We start from the raw sequence: 22790 nt of genomic DNA, 5'->3' as shown, positions 1-22790 counted from the left end.
ACACAGCAGCTCGGGGTTGACGTGGCAGCCGCAGAGCGTTGGGGATCAGCCCCCTGGGCTCCTTGCAGCTGGCGACTCTGCCGTCCCTGGAGTGCCACTCTCTTGTCTGTGCTACAGGATGGCTGGTCCAGCTCCTACCGTTGTAACTGTGTTCCAGCCAGTGGGAAGCAGGGAAGACAAAGTGGAGGGCAAGCTGCTTCCTTTCAAGAACAGGGCCCAGAGGTTGTACACAACACTTCCACTCCTGTGTAATGGGCCAGAGTTTGGTAATATGGTTACCCTTGTTTGCAAAGGAGTCTGGGAAGTGTAGTCTTGTGCTAAGCACTGCCATCTTAACACACTGTGGGGAATAAGGTTCAGCGTGTGAGTCATCCAGAGCTGAATGGAACTGAGCTCAGCCTGGGATGTCCCTGTGGGGTCTCAACTGAGAATCACTTGCCTTAGGGCAAGGCCTGAGAATGATTGTCTCAGGCCCCATCTGAGGGTTGGAGTTTAGAGAATTCAAGTGAATGTGATCTACAGCTCAGTATGTCTCATCCTGGAAATTCTGGGGTCTGTTCCAGTACAGCTGGTCTGAGAGCCCCAGCTTTGGACCAGCAAACCACCACAGTGGGAGCAAGGGACCGGGCAGGTGGGACCCTATCATCCCCGGTCAACTTTGAGTGGAGAAGAATGCCAAGGAGCTCTGTGCTGCAGTGCTGCTGCTGCGAAACATGCTCAGTGATGCTTGGCTGCCCAGAACCACAGTGGCTCTGAACCACTGTGCCCTGGACCTTCCACTCTTGGCTCTACTGGGGTCTGCAGGAAGTCAGATGGAGCCCTTGGAGGAATCCCCTCCTCTGAGCATCCGTGGCTTTCTGCCTGGCCCCGTTCCTTGGCAGCCTGGGAGGGGACAGGCATGCCAGCCACTTTCCAGCTAGCAGGAGACAAGAGGATGGCATCCACAGTGAGGGCTGAGGGCATGAATTTTAAGCTGTGTTCACAGCCCTTCCCGGAAAGGGATCGTGCCCAGCTGTCCCACCCAGGGGATCCTCTTGGAGCACGCTGGCTGGCCAGGAGGCTCTGCATTGCCAAGTGAGTTCAGGCCTTCCTGCAAACCTCCGCGGCCCCAGAGATCACCATGCATCACCCCCAGAGATGCCCTAGAGGTGCCCCTCCTTGGCCCAAGAGATCACCCCAGAGATCAACCCCCTCTGGGCTTGGCTGTACTCGGACTGCCTTTCCAGGTCCCGAGACCTGTGGGTGGGAAAACAGGAGGGCTGGCTGGGGAGCCTGGCTGGTCCCCGGGCCTGCACCCACACGTGTAGTTAAGTCCAGGGTGCCTGGAGACAGGGAACCCTATGCTGCTGGAAGTAGCTGATGTGGCAGAGAGGCTGGAGGGGAGCGGGCTCAGCAGCAGGCACGCATGTCTCCCAGGAGCTCCTCAGCCACCCGCGCCTGAAGCCAAGGGGACCCTCGGTGTCCAGAGCCCCAGCCCGTTCTCCACCTGTCTGAGCTGCCCAGACTGCGCAGCACCCAAGGCTGGCTTATATAGTCAGTGCGTCTGTTGTCTCATAATTTTGCAGACAAAGACCAAAGATCCAGTAAGGGGGCGGTGTTTATTTGTTTTGCTTTTTTGCTTAGATTGTAATCCTGGTGATTATAGAATATCAAGAAGTAAAATCAACAAAGGCTTTCCTTTCTGGCCCCGCACGGAATCCCGTTCCTGGTCGATTAGCGCCACCTGGCGGCCGGCAGCCGCAGCGCGCTCCGAGGTGCGAGCTCTGCAGGAGCCAGACTGTCTCCCAGGCCTGGGTCCACAAGCAGCCTGGGGACGTGGAGCACTGGGCCACCCCTGGCTGTGGACCTGGGATCTGGGATGTGGCGGGAGCCCTCAGGGGCCTGCTCTGTGATTCTGGAGCATTGGGCTCGGGCTGGGGCTGGAACAAGCAGAAGGCGGCCCCGGGGAAAGACACATCTACTGCCTTTCCTCTCTGACTCCGTCTCTCCTGATCAGACAGCAGCCGGCTGCTGCTAGACTAAGGGGCTGGCGGTGCCACCCTGACAAGGAAGGCGTCTCCCAAGTCTTGGCCAGAGTCTGTGGGCAGTAAGAGGCAGTTAGCAAAGTCACAAAGGCGTTGCCCCCACATAGCTGCCGGCAGGAACACTAAGATGGGGGGGGGGCAGCCTGGGGAAGGGGCATCTGTTGTAAGAAAGGGTTGGAGGCTTTCTTTCTGGTGAGAAAGGTTCACTTGGAAGCACTTTCCAGCATCCCCTTCTCTGAAGTTACACCCAGGATAGGAACAAGGGACCAGGTGAGTCAGGAACGAATTTGGTCATGGCCAGGCTGGCTGCCGCTGGGGCTCAGGGGCATCTGGGGCTCCCCATCCAATGCTCCGAGGCCCAAGAAGGCTGGGCAGAGACACTGGCTCAGTGCCAGGAGCAGCAGTCACTGAAACAGCCTGGGCAGATTGATCAAAGGCAGGCTCCCGGGCCGTCAGCCACCAGCCCCTGATGCTGTCTGATTCCACAGGTTTGGGTAAGATTCTCATGCTTTCTGAAAGATCCCAGCCCAGATCAGGCCTCGGCAAGAGGGCCACTACCACCCGTGTTGTGGAGATCAGGGTTGCCACTCTTCTAGGGCCCCAGGCCTCTTTGAGCATCAGATGGTTCTCCCATCCACGTCTCGGGAGGGAAGCACCAAGAATCGAGGATGTAAGTGGCCCTGTGAAGTCTTCCCATAGACTCTGGGCTAGGATATGCTACCCTAGAAGTTTCCTTGGGTTAAAAGTCTTACGTTAGAGGCAGGCACACAATAGGGTCTTACAGACATTATTGATTTGAACTCGTGAGCAACGCTGTACGCCGTGAGCAGGAGCCCATCTGTCCCCATGGCAGGCCCCCGGTCCAGGACAGCAGTGCTGCCCCTAAGAACAGAGGCACTCAGCAGTGGCTGGAACGCGAGAGAGCCAGGAGGTTCTGCCCTGCTCCCTGCCTGGGTCCACATGTGGCATCACGGTGGGGGGAGGTGAAGACAGTACCGAAGGGCCCTGAGAAGATTTTCCTGCCTGTTTCGCTTATCCCTGTGGGTGGTGGGGGGGCTGCCAGCACAGGGAGCAGGCAGAGTGGGTCCCCTTATGTCCTCAGTTTCTGCCAGTGCGCCTTCTTGGCTCCTCCCACCCTGACCAGAGGACAGCAGACCGTGGGCATCAGAGACCAGTTGGTTTCCTTTTCTGCTCGCAGGACCAGACTTGCTTTGCAAATGGGCTCCCTCAGGCTAAATTGTATTTGGCGGATCTGGCTCCCAAGTAGGAAAACTGAAAGAGAAATGCTTCTTTAGGTTTCCTGTCTCTCCCTGGCTGCTTGGGCACCTCCCACCCCCGGCTGTTCCAGAGTGCCCCTCTCTGTCTCACCCATCCCCCTAATCCGATGAGCTCCGGTGGAGTGCATCCCCAGGCGGCGGCGGTGGACGCCACGGGGGCCCCACCCACACCCCGTGCCCAACTGCCACCCAGAGCTGACGGGGACTTGCTCAGTGCAAGACTTTGGATTCGTTGCCAATATTAAAATCTGCAGATTTTCAGCTTCTCTTTGAATATTGAAGGTTCTGGTGCACACAGTTAGGAGCCAAGAGAAAGCCACCTCAGTGCCGCCTGCCTCCCAGCATGGAGGTACCCCCTCCAGACCCCAAGAGGAGGCACTGATTCCAACATCCTTACAAGCCCAGAGGCTCAAAAGAAACGAGATGGCAACAGTTCAGAGTCCCACGTGGTCCCCTGACCCCTGCCAGGAGCCTGGCAGGGCTGCTCAGTCAGAGGGTCCCTCATGCCATCTCTGCCGCTGAGCAGGGCCTCGGGACATGGTCTGCCATGAAGCTTGAACAGGGGAGAAGATTCCAGAGCCCACGTGGCTCCCCGGATATGGGATAACGGCTGGAGCTTCTCTGCCGGCCAGCTGAGCTTCCAACATTAGCCAGCCAGAGCTCCAGGCACATTCACGCTTGTCCGAGGAGGGCACAAAGCGTTCCCTGCCTCAGCAACCATGCCACTTAGCAGATCAGGAGAAGATTCTGAGAGCCTCCATCCGACTGATCCCACAATGTCGCCTCCTGGGCCCGCCTAGCAGGAAAACACCCAGCAGAGGTAGCCTCGTGTGTCACTGGGACCCTAGTGGGAGGCCAGGCGCCCGGCGCAGGGAGCCGTCCCGATATGGCCTGGACAGCCCGGACGGTCCCCTCCCTGCCCTTCACCCGCCAGGCCCCAGGCCCCTTCCACCTGCAAAACGTGTTCCATTCTCAGGCCCTCGACCTTTCTCCACACACAACAGTGTCTACCATTGGAAAAAGGTGCTTCCCACCATGATGATGTCCCACAACCCCAGACTTCCAGAACCAGGAACTACAAGCTCCTTGGGGACCCCATACTTGTGACCCTCGGCCCTTGGCACACACACCCTTCTGTCCCCACCACACTCCTCCAGATGAGATTTCTGGAAATGTTGTCCTTGGGGCCCATAGGAGAACAGAGCTGAGGACACAGTGGGGGAAACAGAATGGCATGTGGGTGTCTAGATACAAGGAGTCAAATCTAATGAGAATTGTATCTAGTTGAACCCAGCAATCAGAAGCAGGGTCTTTATTCCAGTCAACAAGAACACAGTCAAGATGAGACTAGTGGCGGTTGGTTCCCATTGACCTTGTTGCCATGGAGACAGCCTTAGTGTCAACAACACGCAGGATCCAAACGGACTCATTCACGCAAGAGGCGGTTGGCGGGCCCCCTCCAGCTGCCCCTGTCACGTGGCTCCTAGGAAGGGGACCCACAGGTCCAGGGTTGCCCGGGAGCTCCCCAGTTCATACCATCATGCAGCCAGGTGATCCCAGAGCCCCCGTCGGTCTCCCAAGGGGACCCGTCTGCCAGGTCACATGGCCACCCTATTTATAGTCATGTTGAAGACCTGGGCAGGAGTCCTGGATGAATCCAGGCTGATGAGGAAGGAGGAAGGGACCCGCCCTGTCCCCACTGGCCTTGTGTTCAGTGCGGGGGGCGGACTGATCATCTTCGTCACCAACATCCCCCGTGTCACCTGCTTGCCTCAGCGCCGAGAAATCTCTTCGGTGCAGAGAAAGCCAAACGCCAGTTCCAGCAGGCACGGACTGTGTGGTTGCTGTAATGACCCAAGCTCCCGCCAGCATGCCCTGTCACACCTCTAGAAGTTTCTGCCCTGCAGAGCAGAGAGGGGCAGGCTCTCACCAGCCCTCCAGAGCCGCAGTGGGGCGGGGTGGGGAGCTTGCCAAGCTCTCCTTTCCGACTCTGTCCAGCTCCTCTCCAAACGGTTCCAGGCACGAAGTTTCAGAACAGAAAGGGGGTCTGGCTCCACGTCCTGAGCCCTGGTGTGCCTCAGAGCTCCTGTGGACACCATCAAATCAGAATCCTGGGGGTGGGCCCCCTCTCCGTCCCTAAAGTCCCTTGGGGAACATGCAGTCGGGTGAGGCACCCATTTTACACGTGAGCAAAGTGAGGCCAAGAGAAATCGAAGACCCTCCTGAGATCACATGTGCGCGAGGAAAACAGCGGCAGAGGCGCACCCCTGACCTCAGGCAGCGCGTCCCCCCAGCCCGGGCCCCCCTCCCCCGGCTCTTCCCATACAGCTAGTGGGACACTGAGGTGAGGAATCTCACCCTCCCCTGCCCTAAGCTCCACCGCTGCTTGGGGCAGCCACGGCGAGAACGGACATTTGTGGCTTCTGCAGGCACGCGGTCTCTGACTCAGTGGGTCCCCTCCCCACCCCACCCCCAATGACTGGAAGGCCAGGCAAGGGAGCCTTGTCTCAGACCGAAACCCTGCCCCCCGCAAACCCCACCTTCTCTGGGAGGAGGCTTTCTCTGAGCTCCCGTCTTTTGTAGAAATTTCTCCTAAGCACGCCCCAGTGTGCCGAGAGGACTGAGGCCAAGCAGCCCCGGGGGACCCCGGCAGCCCAGGTGTGGAACCAGGACGAGTCTTCCTCCCTGTCTGGCCGGCGTCCGGTCTTCCGTGGCGAGCCCTGCCTCCCACTTCCCGCCCTGGGTCGGTGGCCCTGCCTGGCTGCTCTCTTGGCCCTTCTGAGGCCGCTGGCACCCTCCATGGTCAGGATGGGCTGGGGGCTGACAGCCCCCAGCCTAGCCCCAGGTTCCGGGGTCCCCTGCACGGTCACCACCCAGGAAATCAGACAGCCGGTCCCTCGGCGGTGAAGTGAGTCCTGCTGCGAGAGCAGGTAACTCTCGCTCTCCTGTGGGAGAGCTCGCCCTCCTGCGCCCACGAATGAACCTTCCAGCCCTTCCTCTGTCCCTGGAGGGGTGTAGGCCGGGGAGGCCCTGGCAGACAGCGGGACCCTGCAACCCCTCCCACCCCTACTCACCTGCTATGTGACTGTGGGCGGGTCACTAACTTTCCTGCCTTAGTCCTCAGTGAATAAAATGAGACGATAATGCTTCCTCAGGGATTGTGGAGGGTTTAGAGACATAATGTCTGGATGGGGGGGGGGGCGGTCTCACACTTGAAGTAACATCAGATCTCCTGGAGGGTTTTTTAGGACCCAGATCTGAGGCCTACGGACAGAATTTCTTACTCGGTGGGTCTGGGTAAGGTGTGGGGATGTGTGTTTCTAGCAAGATCCCAGGCGTTATATTGCTTCTGGGACCCCAGTCTGAGAACCACTGCCCAATGCCCTGTCCACTGTCGAGGTTCCAGAGGGGACAGATAACATTTGTGATGTAGTCGACACATAAAGAACCCAGCACTGTGCTGGGTTCCAGAACGTCCCTGATCTCAGGGCCTCTAGAATGCACGCACACCAAGTGTGGGACGGGTGGCTCTGTCCCGGGGGCCCCGAGGGTGCCAGCCAGTAAACCAGAGGAGGGGGGAAGCAGAGTCTGCCTGGGCTGCCACGCCAGGAGAGCCCAGACCAGGGAATTTCAACCATGGAACGAATCCCCGTGTGCACACACACACACTCCCCGTGCCCCTTACTCTGCTCACAAGCACACGAGCCCTGTTGCATCAGGGCCCCAACCTAGGATGTCCTTTAACCTGGCGCCTCCTGAAAAGCCCTGTCTCCAGACACGGTCTCCTAGGGGTAGGGCTTCAACCTAAGAATTTGGGGGGACACAGTCCTGTCCATTCAGGGGGTGACAGGGAAGTTCACCCGGGCTCAGGCCTACCCTGCCTCGCCAAAGCTCCCCCCAACCACCACACGGCTGGGCAGGAGCAACCAGAACCCAGCCCCAGGCGGCAGCAACCGCACCGCCCCCTCCCCGTCCCCAGCCCCCTCTTCCAGAGCCCAGTGACTCTCTTCCCAGTGGTTGGCCGCCTCTTGGGTAAATTGTTCATCAGAAGACACTCTCCAAAGCATGGCCCACATGCTGTTGTCATTGATTCCGTTTTGATTATTCATATTAGTGGCATTATAGCTGCCTCCTTGCAGGTGGTAATTAGGGTAAGTGTCGCATACGGGCCAGGTCAGCGCAGGAGTGGGATGGGGTTTCCTGCGACAGGCACCCCAACCCTGCTCTGCTGGTCAGTCCTCCTGTCAGGAATGCTCTGGGTGCCCCAGCCAGAGTCGTGGGGAGGGGACAGGACAGCAGCGGGAGTGCTGGGGGGTCCACAGGAGCACCTGCGTACCCCGGGTTCCAGTGGAAGGTGGGGTTCTCCTGGGAACCCCCGGACTGCACCGGCCTGTGGGGAAACGGGCTTGGCCCACCCACACCTGCCTTCTCCCCCTGTGATACCTGACCCTGCCCAGCCTTCCTGGGACCACTGCCCAGGGTCCCAGGAGGTCCCCCTTCCTGGGATTTGCCAAAGCTGGCTCCTCCCATTTGAGGAGGCTGACTATGGCCTGGGAATTAGGAGCCCAGTGCCTCCCACCAAGACCTAGCGAAGAGAGGGGACAAACGTGACCCAGAGCCACCAGCAGGCTATTTTTCCAGGAATTCCCTTTTCTCTTTCTGTGCTTCCCTCACACTCACCCCCATCCCACAACCCCCCCCCCCCACCCCCAGGTCATGACCTTACATTGAACCAAGTGTATTTTTAATGCAGTTTCCCTTTCGCTCACTTTGCCAAGGTTGGGGTGAGGGGCGGACAGGGGACAGCCGGCCGGTGCACGTGTTTACTAACCTTCCCTGCATAAAACACTCTTTTCCCATAGAAATCTCCTTTCCCGCTGATTCATTACGTGTCGGGAAGCAGAGCATGACATGTTAAAAGCCGTCTTGATAGTATTTGATATTCAGAACCGACAACTCCCCAGCTCGGAGGAGGAGGGGGCTTCTCTCCCCGCCCCCACCGGAGGGGAGGGACATGATCTGCATATCGAATGTGCCAAGACAGTAGGTAATTTGCATTAAGCAACCAGAAGTTCTCTGCTTGCAATCTGTCACCCTTCACTGGGTTTTCATTTTGTAACCTTCACAACAGAAAAGAGGAGAGCACGAGGCAGAAGGAATGCAGTTAGCGAGCCCCGGCTCCGCTCGGCAGGGCCGGGGAGGGGGACTGGAGAGGGCCGCGGCAGAGAGGGAGGGGCTCCGGTCCTGAAGGCCAGAGGACTCCTGCCGCTCGAGGGATTCAACAGCCCACCCACCCGCAAGACCCAGACCTCCGGGCAAGGGGTGGCCCTGGGGCCAGAAGCCGGAGGTGGGCTGCCCTGTGGGGAGGCCCACTGCTCGTCTCTCCAGAGAGCCAAGCTCACAGCCAGGTGGGGGTTTTCCTGAGAACGCCTTGGTCTGTCTTTGCAAGTGGAACCTGCTCAGAGTCCCTGTAGGAAGGAGCGGCAGCAGTGGGCTCCCAGACTGGCAGTGACCTGCAGAATTCAGGCTTAGGACAGAGCTGTGTGTTCACCATCTGGACTGCCCATGAGGAACTCCTGGGAAGCTTTTAAAAAAAAAAAGCCTGGCACCACCCCAGAGCAGGGGCTGGGACACACCATCGACTGGTGCAGCTGCGCGGAGCAAGGGGAGGGGTCCGCAAGCCCTGCCCCCTCCCCCCAGGCTCTGCTTCCTCCTCTACAAAATGAGGAGTCCAGGAGAGGTCAGCCGAGCGGACCTGGCCTTCACTCCTGCCTTGACCAGGCCCCTTCTGTCTTATCCATCTTCCATCTGGGGTTTCCAGGTGGAGGTTCATTTGAGAAAAGGGCTCCGCAGCAGTACTGAGATCTGCAGACCCTGGCCTGGGCCTTGCCTTTTGGAGGCCGAGGACAAGGTGGGGCCTGAGCCAGCGGGAATGCTGATGTCCTCTCGGGCCGCCAGAGAGCTCCCTGAGGGATCCCAAGGTGGGAGAAGGTGGTCTGCAAACTGCCCCGCCCCCCTCTGCCCAGGCCCCTTGTACAGCGATCTGAAGAGGCAGACACGACTTCCCACCCAGGTAGCTCAGCCAGCTCGGGGACAGGAGCCGCTCAGCAGCCACGCCCCATCCCCTCGTGATGATGCTCCAGATGCCAGGACACTCCGGGACCAGGGCCACCAGCCTCACCAGGAAGGGGCCAACACCTGGGGCCGATGTGCCCGAAGGAAGAAGGAAGGAAGCAGCACCCGCCGGGACTCCCAGCGCATCGCACCCAGCAAGAGGGGGTTCCTCTGAAAAAGCACTGAAGTCCTACATAAAGGAGGTGACCAGGAGTGATGGCCGAGGAGCGCTCTCCGCAGGGTTCCAAGGCAGAACCACCGGGGGCTGTCCCAGCAAGCAGCCTCCTTCCCCAAGCCCAGCCCCGCCAGCACTGGGCAGGCCCTGGGGTGAGGCCGGCATTGCGCCTGCTCACGCCCGTCACCCCAGGGACCGTCAGGACAGCAGCTGTTCTTTGGGGCGAACACACGAAGGTCAAGGCAGGGGTCGGCCTCTCCTGCTGGCTGCCCTGTGAGGCGGAGGCTGTTCTATTGCTGTTTCACAGGCGAGTTTAGTGACTTGCCCAAACTCACACCGAAACCTGGCCTCCCGTCCAGATGTGAATCTGACCCAGCTCCTCCCGGCCGTGTGGACCGTCTCCCTGGGCGGCCGCCCCCTGGAGCCTCACAGAGGGAGGGCAGGCGTGGGGCGTGGTGACAGTCTTTCCCTGGAGGCCGCGTGAGAGAAGCTCCTCCAGAGGACAAAGGAAACTGTCCTTGCGTTGGCAAAGCCACTGGCCTCTCCCCGGCGTGTCCTCGCCCTGCTTCTCTTCCCAGACCACCTGGTCCCACCATCCGTTTCATAGCAAGCTGGGTCCCTCCTAGAGCCCTGGGCACTGGCCCCCAGCCCCAGGGCTAGGCCCTCCCTGTCCCTGGAACCGGCCCCCTAGAGCCTCCAGAGAGCTGGGCTGGGCCGCATGCCTGGCGAGCCCGCGGGGCAGCTCCGGCGGAGGACCATGAACGAGTGGGCAAGACACCCATCAGCCCCCAGGCCCCGTGGGCAAGTCAGTTTATTCTAGACTTTCAGCCGCGGTCCTGCGGGCAGCTGGGGAGCCCACCCTCAGCCGATCTGTGGATCCGCCCCATCAGCAGGGACAGCGGAGGTCCCGGGGTCGGCCATGCAGGGGCATCAGTGGGCATCGACTGTCCGGGTCATGTGGGCCCTTCATTCCCCAGAAGCTCCCCTCCAGGGCTGGGCCTCCACCCCGGGCACACAGCCTCTGTCTCCTCTCCAAATCTCCCCTACCTACAGTCTGGGCAGGGTAGGGGGCCTCAGGGGCCTGCCGCCTCTCCTTCCTGTCCCGGCTCCCCTTTCCTCCACTCCAGAGCCCCTGGAAGAGCCGCTTTCGTGCACTTGGACTCCAGGAAAACAGAAGCAAATCTCTAGGCCGTCCTCTCCCCAGGCTGCACTGCAGGGAAGGGAGGAGGCGGCAGTGGAAGAGCACGGAGCTCCTGCGGAGGGGGCAGCCTGCCCTGCTCCGTCCTCTGACCTCCCTCCCCAACCATGTGCATCGCCCCCCCCCCCAGAGCCAGCCTCCCAGCAGAGGGGGAGCCATGCTCTGGGAAGACCCAGGTCTCAGCTCCCCCACCCCCAGGCCCTGCCCCTGCACCAGGTGACCTCTGACCTCCCCTCTGCCTCTCTCTCCCCATAGTCCACGGCATCAAGTGGACCTGCAGCAATGGAAACAGCAGCTCAGGCTTCTCCGTGGAGCAGCTGGTGCAGCAGATCCTCGACAGCCACCAGACCAAGCCACAGCCTCGGACCCACAACTGCCTCTGCACGGGCAGCTTGGGTGAGCAGCGCCCCCTGCGGGCGGGGAGTGGGCAGGCGGGCAGCTTGGGTGGGCAGCGCCCCCTGCGGGCGGGGAGTGGGCAGGCGGGCAGCTTGGGTGGGCAGCGCCCCCTGCGGGCGGGGAGTGGGCAGGCGGGCAGCTTGGGTGAGCAGCGCCCCCTGCGGGCGGGGAGTGGGCAGGCGGGCAGCTTGGGTGGGCAGCGCCCCCTGCGGGCAGGGAAGGGGCTCTGCCAGAGAGCTGGTGTGGCTCTCCTCCACAGGTAGCCTTGCTGTCCAGTGAGCCCAGTGGGGTTGGCCAGGAGCCAGGGGACAGGGCGGGACAGCACCGGGGACAGACTCACCCTCATTCTGGCCCGTGGTGCTGGTGGAGAAGCCCACTTGGGGCAGGAGAAGCCGTTTCCAGAGAGACAGCTCCCTCTAGGGATGGGGGCAGCGGAGATGGGGAGAGCCTAGGGCTGGGGCTCCAGGCCTCGCCTACACACGGCAGGGACTCTCCAGGTCCCATCTTGGGTATCGTCCACAGGAAGCCCGGGTGCCCGGGCACAGGGCTGAGGTGCGCGTTTCAGGGAGGTCAGCCCGGAGTCAGTGGGCCCACTCAGGCTAATCCTTCTTTATCCTCGGTCTCCTCCAAGAATAGAGTGTCCCACCCTCCCTGTCCTCACGTGTCTGCTTTTCCGATGACGGTATTTGCTTTTAGAAATACGCGTTCTCCACCTCCTCGTCCGCCTTAATTACACATTTTCCATTAGACGGTCATGTCACTTCTCCGCAAGGCTTCATGCATTTAGGAATTATGGTGGCGAGGCCATAATAGGCTCGGGGGGAGAATTCACCCTTTTATCAGAAGTGAAGCGACCCTCCTCGTGTGGAATGAAAACAATGGCAGAGGGGAGAGAAAAGAGAAGAGCCGACCTGGCCTCGTGTGCAGAAAGCCCTGCGGAGACTGGCCAGAGTTCAGAAGCCCTTGGCCTAGGGCTTTCTCCCTCTCTGCCACTGGGCTGGGGTTTAGGGCTCTGTCTTTGCTTGGGTCTTGTAGGGATTTTGACCCACAGAGTTAAGGACAGGCTCGGGCTGGCCAGACGGAGGAGAGGGGCAGATACCTTTCTGCCTCTGGAGCAAAGCCTAGAACCCAATCTGGTCCTGGTGCCTGAGAGCTAATCCAGAGAGAGAACATTACTCTCCAACCCCTGCCCTCCAAAACGCTCTGTGCAGTCTGAACAGGCATGGAAAGTTGGGGGAGGGGAGAGGGACACGGCCACCCCTCTGGGCTGAGCTCCCCCTCCCCTCCCTGGCCAGCAAGAGCTGTTTCAGTAAATGGTGCCTGTCTCTGAAGGTGGAAAGGGTTTTCCCGGAGGACAGCGGACTCCCCACCTTCTCCTTCCCCATGACCCATCTCCTGAGGCGCTACTATCAGTATCGTTAGTAATAGTAAAGGCACCCCAAGGAAAGAGCCCCCCCACCCCAGTCTGGAGGATGGCTCCGTGGAGCATGTGAGAGGCCCAGGGATTGGGGTCGGTGAGCCCGAGCATGGGGTACGCGCCTGCCCCGGGGGTCAGCGGGCTGCCTGGGCTCCCAGGCTAGGCTCGGCCAGGCCCCGGCTGCCCAGAGACAGGGTCCGTCACGGCCGCGGCTCTGACGCTCTCTTCATGCGCGCATGTGTGTGTGCGTGTGTGTGCGTGTGCGCTCGCACGTGTGCGTGGTGTGCCTCTGATCTCCACAGGCGCGGGCAGCAGTGGGCACCACAAGTGCAACAGTGCCAAACACCGTATCATCTCGCCGAAGGTCGAGCCGCGGACAGGGGGGTACGGGAGTCACGCGGAGGTGCAGCACAACGACGTGTCCGAGGGCAAGCACGAGCACAGCCACGGCAAGGGCTCGAGCCGCGAGAAGAGGAACGGCAAGGTGGCCAAGCCCGTGCTCCTGCACCAGAACAGCACGGAGGTCTCCTCCACCAACCAGGTGGAGGTGCCCGACACGACGCAGAGCTCCCCCGTGTCCATCAGCAGCGGGCTCAACAGCGACCCGGACATGGCGGACAGCCCCGTGGTCACCGGCGTGTCCAGCATGGCCGTGGCCTCCGTGATGGGCAGCTTGTCCCAGAGCGCCACGGTGTTTATGTCTGAGGTCACCAACGAGGCTGTGTACACCATGTCCCCCACCACCGGCCCCAATCACCACCTCCTCTCGCCCGACGCCTCTCAGGGCCTCGTCCTGGCCGTGAGTTCCGACGGCCACAAGTTCGCCTTCCCCACCACGGGCAGCTCGGAGAGCCTGTCGATGCTGCCCACCAACGTGTCCGAAGAGCTGGTCCTCTCCACCACCCTCGATGGCGGCCGGAAGATTCCAGAGACCACCATGAACTTTGACCCCGACTGTTTCCTCAATAACCCAAAGCAGGGCCAGACGTACGGGGGCGGAGGCCTGAAGGCGGAGATGGTCAGCACCAACGTGCGGCACTCGCCGCCAGTGGACAGGGGCTTCGGCTTCACCACCGTCCTCACCAAGGAGATTAAGACCGAGGACACCTCCTTCGAGCAGCAGATGGCCAAAGAAGCGTACTCGTCCTCGGCGGCGGCCGCGGCGTCCAGCTCCCTCACCCTGACCGCCGGCTCCAGCCTCCTGCCGTCGGGCGGCGGCCTGAGCCCCAGCACCACGCTGGAGCAGATGGACTTCAGCGCGATAGACTCCAACAAGGACTACACGTCCAGCTTCAGCCAGACGGGCCACAGCCCCCACGTGCACCAGACCCCGTCCCCGAGCTTCTTCCTGCAGGACGCCGGCAAGCCCCTCCCCCTCGAGCAGAACGCCCACGGCAGCCTGAGCGACTCCGGGGGCTCCTTCGTGATGCCCACGGTGAAAACGGAGGCCTCGTCGCAAACCAGCTCCTGCAGCGGCCGCGTGGAGACGAGGATCGAGTCGGCCTCCTCCCTCCACCTCCTGCAGTTCCAGGCCAACTTCCAGGCCATGGCTGCCGAAGGGGAGGTCACCATGGAGACCTCGCAGGTTGCCGAAGGGGGCGAGGGCCTGATCAAGTCTGGAGAGCTGCAGGCCTGTAGCTCCGAGCACTACCTGCAGCCCGAGAACACGGGGGTGATCCGCGGCGCCGGTGGGGTCCCCGTCCTCCCGGGCAACGTGGTGCAGGGCCTCTACCCCGTGGCCCAGCCTGGCCTGGGCAACGCCTCCAACATGGAGCTCAGCCTGGACCACTTTGACATCTCCTTCAGCAACCAGTTCTCCGACCTGATCAATGACTTCATCTCTGTGGAGGGGGGCAGCGGCACCATCTATGGGCACCAGCTGGTGGCGGGGGACGGCGCGGCGCTCTCCCAGTCGGAAGACGGGGCCCGTGCACCCTTCGCCCAGGCGGAGATGTGCATCCCCTGCTGCAGCCCCCAGCAGGGGAGCCTGCAGCTGAGCGGAGCCGAGGGCGGGGCCGGCACCATGGCCTACATGCACGTGGCCGAGGTGGTCTCCGCCAGCCCCGCGCAGGGCGCGCTGGGGATGCTGCAGCCGAGCGCACGGGTGTTCATGGTGACCGACTACTCCCCGGAGTGGTCGTACCCGGAGGTAAGCTGCTGCGGCCCGCCAGTGCACGGCGCAGGCAGGCGCAGGGAGGCCGGTGTGCATGGGGCTGCCCTTTGGAGGAAGCTCTGGACCCTGCAGACAGAACTGTCCCTTTCCTCTGTCCCCGCCGCCTTTCTCCAGCCGTGGTTCCCAGACTTCACGGAAGCTGGAAAGTCCCGGGTCTCCAGGGGGCCGGTGGTCCTCCCCACTCCTGCCAGAGCCTGGCTTCTCATGTATTAACGTCCCACCTGAGTTTTGCTCGGTTTTCTATCTATTTATTTTTATTATTATTTTTTAATGTCCTAGGGCTGCTAAAACTAAACAAAACAAATTCAGAAATCACCACCACAGGCCGTCCATATCCATTATTCTTGATTTGCTTTACTCAGTGCATCAGAACATAAGCGAATTCCCATCCACTCTGTGAGGAAGGGCCTGGCGTTCGGAGAGCCATCCATGAAAGTTTTGCGAGTAAACCCGGCCTCTGTAAAATCAAAGGCACGCTCCATGACCCGGGATGTCCCGCCTGTGGCCTCCCCGCCCCCACCTCCGGTTTTCCTTAACCCCGGGGCCCCGGAAAATGCAGGTCTTGCCCCCATGGCGGGGAGTGGAAAGACGAAACCTTGCCTTTTACTCTGAGGTAGAAGCCATTGGAAGGGGACAGAGTGGCCTGAGCTTTCCTGGGGCACATGTTCCCTGACTCTGGGGCATCAGTCGGGTTCTGCTGTGACTTCATCTCTCTGTGACTCAGTTTCCTCGCTTAAAAAGTGGCAAGAGTCTCCTCCTCAGGGCAAGATGTAGTACCAGGAATGTTTGGTAAAATATTTGTCTGTAATAAGGAATCAGGGAATATTGTTTATTGTCCCATGGTTGCCACAGCTTGAGGCCCACGGGCATCCCTCCCCCGCCCCGCTGCCATGGCTGGGCCACTGAGGCCCACTGAGCAGTTTCCTGTCCCTCCTTCTCACGGGTTGACCGCTAACAACCTTGGGGAAGTCACCTGGACTGTGGGCCTCACGGTTACAACTCTGACCGGAAGGCTCATTACTCCCTTTGCTCTTTCTTTTATGGCAAAGCACAAATAAAATCCGGCACCAATGTCCCCAGCTCTCAGGAAGGTGGCGCATCAGCTCAGCCAGCAGCCCAGGCTCCGTTCCGGGGGTCCTGGAAAGACGGTGGGGGTCCGGACAGAGCCGCTCCTGCCCCGCACTCTCTCCCTGTGCAGCGTGTTTAGTGGGTATCCAGAGGCCATCACCCTGCGTGCTGAGGAGCATGGGGCTGGGGCCAGACAGTGTGCGCCCACCCTTACTAGCTGGTGACCCGGGGCAAGGTGACTAGCTGCCTTTCTTGGGTCTCATCTCACTGGCTGGTTGTTAAGGACCGAGTAAAGTACTTGGGCAGCAGCCGCCCCTTCCATCCATCTCCATGGCTCCTTCCCCAAGACTCTGGAAGATTCTGACCAGGCCTACCCGTGGTGTGGCTCGGGTTGACCGTGTCAGCCATCCTGAGCTCAGTGGCATCCCCATAGCACCCACGGTGTGTCCCCCTCCACCCCAAGTGACAGGTCAGCTCAGCCCAGCTGCCTGCCCCCCCACCCAGGGCTGAGAAAGCAACTCAAAGGAACAGGGAGGGGGCCTAGCGAGAGGTCAGCTGGGAGACCTGGCTCCTTGGGCCTCCGTTTCCTGCAAATGGCTGAGAGGCATGGCCTAGGCCTGGGAGGTTTGGTTCTCAGGACCCTTGGAGGCGCCCCAGAGCCTGAGTCCTGTGGGAACTGGAGGCCCAGGAGAGGAGCCGGCTTTCCCCAGCCTTGGGCTGTGCACACTGGCCCCCCGACAGGGGTCCAGGCCCGCCATCTGGCCTTCATGGGCTTGGGGGCACTGACAAGGGGCTATTAGCCGACCTGGTCCCCTGTTCTGTACCCCAGTACCGGCAGGTCCCCAAACTGTACCTCCGGGAAAGTCAGTTCAGCAGCCTGCCACGTGAGGGCAGCACGGGAGCAGGAAAGAACGTGGGTCTGGGCTCCTCTGAGAGGGAGCGTCCAGCCCTGGTTTTCCAGAAGCCCTTGATGCTTCCAGGAAACAAAAGCAACTCAATTTCAATTTGATTTGGAAAATGCACAGATGCCACCCAGCTGGTCCCTTTGGAGCCCGATGGCCACACGGTGAGGCCTCTGTAGAGGCCCCATGGGCTCTGACCTGCCACTTCCTCCTCCCCGTCCAGCAGCAAGGGCCATCCCGTCCTGGGTTCCCCATCCAGAGACACTTCTCGCCCCCTCACAGCCCCCTGGCTGGCACGTTTGCCCCTTGCCCTCCTTGCCAACGGTGCCAAGAGCTCAGTTCTAGCCACGCTCTGCCGAACATGATCCACAGCAACACCCGTAGCAAGTCACCCAGGCCCAAGTCACGCTTCTTGAGCTAAGCGATCTGGGCCCTAAAATCCCCTCCGCGAAGGCCGGGTCACCTTGCTGTCTCTTTGGGGCGTGTCCTCCCTCCCACTTCCCGGATGCTCTCTCCCCCTCTTCACCGCAGCAGCAGCAGGCCCCCAACACATGTGCACGGGTGCGCGCGCGCGCACACACACACGCATACGCATATCCGCGCCCGGGGATCTGCCCTGGGCGCCTCAGAAATCTGGGTCCTTTACCTCAGGGCTCCCAGGGCACAGACCTCAGATGGCGTCTGCCGCCCCCTCCCCTCCCCCAAACCCTCTGCGTCATCTGCCTCCAGGGACAGTTGGCGGCAGGCGGGGGAAGCTGCAGTTAGAGCCATCAGGGGCCTGCGTCACCGTCACCAATGGATTGACAGCAGCCAGGCCCTCGTTGCCATGGGAACGGCCCCCCAACCTCTGGGTGCTGAGCGCATCCTGCAGCCGTTTCCATGGAGAGGGCCCTGCTGTTCTCCAGTTCTTTGTTCCTCAGGCCGCCCCAGCTTCCCGCCAGCGGCTCCCGGTTTTGTTTCCTTCCTTCTCGCACGGTAACCTTCTGTGGCTTTTTGAAGCCGCTGCTCTTCTGCTTCCCAGGATCCAGGGAGGGCCGTGCCCTGAGCTGGCCTGTGGTTCCACCTGTGCCCGGCGCCCAGCCCTCAGCCTGTGGGCCCCAGGCCTGCCACAGCTCAAATCTCCCGAAGGAACCACGGATCAGCCCCAAGGAATGTTAAGGCCGGAAGGGCCACCAGAGAGGTTGGGCCACTTGGCTGAGGACACACAGCTACCGAGGGAAAGAAGCAGGCCTCTCGTTTTCGGCCTCTGGGCCTGAGCTATCTCTTCTGTCCCCCTAGCAGTGAGGTGGCTTCTCCAAAACCACCCCCATCTCATCCAAGGGCCCAGGTGGAACGCCTGTCAGTCAGGAAAGGTCCCTCCTGCGCTGGGCTGTGGGAAAGCCCCCCTCCCCTCATCCCTGGAAACACCCCCTCCTGCTCTTGATGCCCAAGGCCAGCTCTGGTCCAGGTCTGGGTTCCAGGAGCATTGTGGGCAGCCCGGGGGTTAGCCTTGTGTTGAGGCTGGGGGTCCCTCCATGGTCGGGGTGGGCCAGTGCCAAGGAAGGTCCACGCAAGAACTGGTGACTGGGCAGGAGTCTCAGGAGGCGACCAGGAGTGGGACAGCTGGGGTCTGGCTTCTCTGTCCTGGAGAGGTGGGGAAAGGGGGGACTGAACCCCTCACCCCTGCTCCCCACCCCCAGCACACCTGCTGGGGGTGGGGAGCAGGGCACACCCCACAACTCGAGCAGGTGTGCCGCTCAGTTTTCTGCAGCCTGGACACTAGGTGGCGCTCTCCACCCTGTCCTGAGAATCTCGGGCCCCCTGCTGGGAAAGGTGGCTGGGGCCTGGCCTGGCCCATCCAAGGAGAGCCTGAGGGGCCCGCATCCCCAGGCCCCAGCTCTAAGCCCCTGTCCCGCTCAACCCCCTCCAACTCTGAGGCCTCCTCCCCCATTTTTGTTTCTGCAGCCGTTCTGTGCCCCCCTCTCCCACGATCGCTGCTCTACCCTGGGCTTCCTGCAGCTCTCCCTATCCCCACCAGAACTCCCTGTTCCTGGGGTGACACTAACGTGCTCAGGCCTGTTTTCAAAACTCAGAGTTCCCAAAGCCTGCACGCAAGTAAATGACAGAAGAAGCTTCCTCCCTTCCCCACCCCTTCCCTCCAGGACTCCTGCCCGGCCTGTATGTAGCAAGCTTAAAAGGTTTGAACAACCCCGTGCTGCCTTCTGCCTAGAACTGAAAGTTGCATGAAGAGGGTCAGGGACCCAAACCGCTGGTCGCAGTGCAGGATGCTGGCTGAGGAAGGCAAGGAACGTGTGGCCCCCCTCCCCCCAGAGGCTGGGCCTTCCTGCCGCCATCCTGGGAGAGCGGTTCTGGAAAGCCAGGGCATTCTGGAGTCCAGGAGTTGGGCACGGTCACCCAGCACGTGGGGCGGGGGCAGCCTGCAAGGGCCGAGTTCCCGTCCCTCCGTCCTGCTGTGGCTGACGGTCCTCTCTGTCCCCTCCAGGGAGGAGTGAAGGTTCTCATCACAGGCCCGTGGCAAGAAGCCAGCAATAATTACAGCTGCCTGTTCGACCAGATCTCAGTGCCTGCGTCCTTGATTCAGCCCGGGGTTCTGCGCTGCTACTGCCCAGGTGAGGGGGCCAGCCACCCACCACGGGTTCGGGGGGGGGGGCCAGGAGTGCTGCACCAAAGCTCAGCCTGGGAGCCACCTGGCACAAGTCACATCAGTACTTTGAGCCTCAGGGTCCCCCGCTGGGAGGGAGGGGTCCCCGAACAACTAGTATAACGTCATCAGTTGAGGCTGACGGAGCCCTGAGCAGTGCAGAGAGGGATGGAGACCTGGGGCTGTGGGAAGGAGGCTCAAACTGAGAACAAGGGGCGCAAACTCCCTTGAGAATGTGGAGCCACGCACCGCACCCCGAAAAGGGCACGTCCTACAATTCGCTTCCAGTTTCAGGAGTAAGAGCCCTCTGCTGTCCCTGTGGCTCTGACCTTCACCTCCCCCCATCATCATCAGCTGCTTAGCTAGACAGACATTCCCGTCTGCTCAACTCCTGGACCTCTGGCCTGCCAGCCCCGCGCAGTCGGGATCCGTGTCTTCCCCGGTCATCATGTGTCCGCCGGGGCACCTCACGAGGAGATCAGTATTTGTGAAGGAATCTGTTTCCAGAGTTCTTCTGGTGTCCCCAGTGCCCTTGGTGGGCAATGTGTCCTTGGGCTGATGGTAGCGCCAGGGATGGCCTGTCCAGCTCGCCCGGAGAAGGAACAGAGAGCAAGCCCTTCCCCGTGTTATCTGAAGCCAGGCGTCTATAAAAGGAGCCAGTGCTCCCTGTGGAGGCTGAGGGTTTGCAGAAACAAGTGGGGACAGGAATCTTGGGCCACCCCAGCTCTCTGCCTCCATCCACAGAATCCCCCCGCCCCCAGCCTGGGGCTCCTGGATTCACATGGAACGCTCTTCCTTCATTTTTGCTCCTCTCCCTGTGCAGCCTGCTGGGGCAGAATGCTCTAGAACTAGGTTCCCAGGTTTAGCCCCCACGTGAACTTGGCACCTCCCTCACCACAAACATCGCAGAGAGGCAGGGATGATGCCCAGGGTGGCCTTCCCATCCTGGCTCTGCCCCCACCACTGCCTGGCCAGCGCCAGAGGACGCACTTAGCCCCCTTTGCTCCCGGCAGCCCGGCTTGCCCTGGAGCACAGCCCTCAGGAGGCCAGCACGGGTCAGCCTAGCACGGCTCCGGGCTGTGTGGCCAATGTCGCTGCCACTCCCCACCACCTCCGTTCCAGGGGGCAGGGGGAGAGGGCAGCCTGTTATCATGCCGTCAGCTCACCACCTGCTGCAGGAGCAGGACTCGCCTGCTCTATAAATAGAAGCCACTTCCGGTACCTGGGTCTTGCCTGGCGGAGGTCCCAGACCTTGCCTGTCCTAGGTTATCTGACCCTTCCACAAAAAGACTGGCCTTTGCATGCCCTCTGGACAACATCCCAAGCCAGGACCTGGCACATCACAGCACACCCCAGATAGCCACTTACCATCTGGTGACTCTAGGCCCGCACTTGACCCCTCGGGACCTCCATTTCGACATCTGAAAAGCCAGCTGTCAGATGGGTGAGATCAGAGGGGGAGGAAGGTCCATGAAGCACTGGGTTCCCCGGCTCAGTTCGGGAAGGCGCTCCGTGTGGGAGGCCTTAGGTCTTTTTGTGTCAAGGAAGAGAGGGGCTCAGCACTATTGGGTCTCTCCGCAGGCCGCTATGCTGGTCTCAGAGCCTTCCTGGGTCCCAAACCCTGGCAGCAGAGTCTGCCTAGGCCAGCGTGTCTCCCAGGGGCTCAGCTCCTCTAACAGAGCACGTCTTGGACTCAGAGATGAGAAGCCACAGGCTCAGACAGACACAGAGGGCCGGGGCTCCACGATTCGAGCACCCTTTTGCTCTGCAACTAATCACAAAGTGGGGGGTCCCTTTGGGACAGCTCTGCTTTCCGGCCCAAACTAAAGCATGTCACTCTGTAAGACAGTGCTGGGTGTGGGCGTGCGTTCCTTCATTCATCAGATCGTTTACGAGGCCCTGCTTAGGCATCTAGGATGGAGTAGGGCTGAAGACCCAGCCCCTCAGCCCAACTCTGACCCCGAGGAGCAGTCGGCCCAGGGAGGAATCAATCATGCAAACAAACCACTGCCTTGGTGGGAGGGGGGCGGGTGTAGACTGGCTGCGGGGGCCCCTCCCTGAGCCTTCCGAGGGCTCAGGAGAATGAGCTGATCTTGAGGAAGGAACACCTGAATCCAGAGTCAAACTGGCCTTGCCAGAGAGAAGGGCCCAGAGGCCGGGGAGCACAAGACGAGACACCTTAGGAGCAGGAAATGACATGGGAGGAGGGGACACGGGGGGCACACGTGGCCGCCACTCACTAGCCCGGCACCCTGATGAAGAGACCAGACCCTGACCAGGAACACGGTCCCCTACCACCACGGGCCACACACCCAGGAGCATGGAGCCTGCCTCCTACAAGATCTCGGTCGTGCTCCAAGCTCAGGAGAGAAAACCAAGTCAGGGCACTGAGCTCAGGGTGAGGGGTGTGAGACAGAAGACCTGGGACTTCAGGAAAGGCGCCCCTGGGCTCAGGAGGAGATAGGAGAAGCCACCAACCAGAAGACTTGGCTGGTATGACAGCCCTACCCTGGATTCCTGGGAGGTCCCCAAAGGTAAGGGGTAGAATTCAACTTGAGGGGGCAAATGCACTGCAGTTTGAAGCAATTCATTCAACCAACGGTTGAGGGGCTGTACCATGCCAGGCACTGACCTTGGCCCTGGGCACGAAGAGGCGACTAAGACAGACTTGCGCCCAGCTCTCGTGAAGCTTACACTTTACTGCAAGAGACAGAAAGAAATAAGGAGACAAATCGCCAAGCAAGTCGGGGGAGGGGGGAGTGGAACAGGTCGTGGGGGAGCCGAACACTGCAGGGCTGGAGAAGATGGTGGGGACCAACCCCTGTCCATCCTTCTGAGTCACGGGAAGGAGTCTGATTTGGTTTCACTTGCAACGGGAAGCCATTAGTTTTAAGTAGGGAAGAGATGCGATCTAAATTATGTCTCTAAAAGACGATTCCGGGTGCGTGGGAGAACACATTGCTGGGAGGAAGAACAGAAACTCGGAAACCGTAGAAGTGGGCAGACGGGTGATCCTTCCTGACTTCAAGAGGGGAGCTCCCTGGGCAACGCATTCCCACCAGTTTCAGGTGGGGGGCTTTGGGACGTAGCCCCCCACCCCCCCGACAGCATCCTGGCAGGAACAGGTGGGTCTCCGGACGGCTGAGGTTGCCCGCAGCAGGACTCGAGGTGAGAAAGGCCGGCAGCTTGGCTCAGAGCGGTGGCAGGGGGGTTGGAGACCAGAGGAGGGGCCGGCACCCGCTGATGCTCTGAACGAGGGGAGGGAGCGAGCCGAGGACGCGCCCCGCGCAGTGGCCGGCCTGCACCCAGCTGCTGGTCTGGGACCCAGAGACGCCGACAGGGCCTCTCCTCTCCGTTGTGTATCCCCGTGGAAGGAGGGGACGCTTTCGATCGCCCACATTCCAG

At 61.0% G+C, this 22790-nt stretch overlaps 1 protein-coding gene across 16 annotated transcripts in view; it reads left to right on the top strand.

Annotated features, from left to right (window-relative positions):
• The window catches only part of CAMTA1 (calmodulin binding transcription activator 1), an 821619-nt gene that overhangs the window by 719291 nt on the left and 79538 nt on the right, over positions 1-22790 (top strand). For 15 of the 16 annotated variants that reach the window (XR_004276407.1, XR_004276406.1, XR_004276405.1 and 12 more), the window contains 3 exons: positions 11044-11184; positions 12904-14750; positions 19227-19353. Coding sequence is in view for 7 of the 16 variants with exons in the window: in XM_032303260.1 (XP_032159151.1) it covers positions 11044-11184; positions 12904-14750; positions 19227-19353 (2115 nt within the window). In the remaining 9 variants the exon portion in view is untranslated. Of the gene's footprint in view, positions 1-11043; positions 11185-12903; positions 14751-19226; positions 19354-22271; positions 22511-22790 lie in introns of those variants that run through there. The other variant, XR_004276414.1, reaches the window with a different exon arrangement.

The sequence above is a fragment of the Mustela erminea genome, chromosome 10, assembly GCF_009829155.1.
Source record: "Mustela erminea isolate mMusErm1 chromosome 10, mMusErm1.Pri, whole genome shotgun sequence".
NCBI classification, from domain to species: domain Eukaryota; kingdom Metazoa; phylum Chordata; class Mammalia; order Carnivora; family Mustelidae; genus Mustela; species Mustela erminea.
Note: the sequence above shows the minus strand (reverse complement) of the source record. Positions and strands in the feature narration are given on the sequence as shown.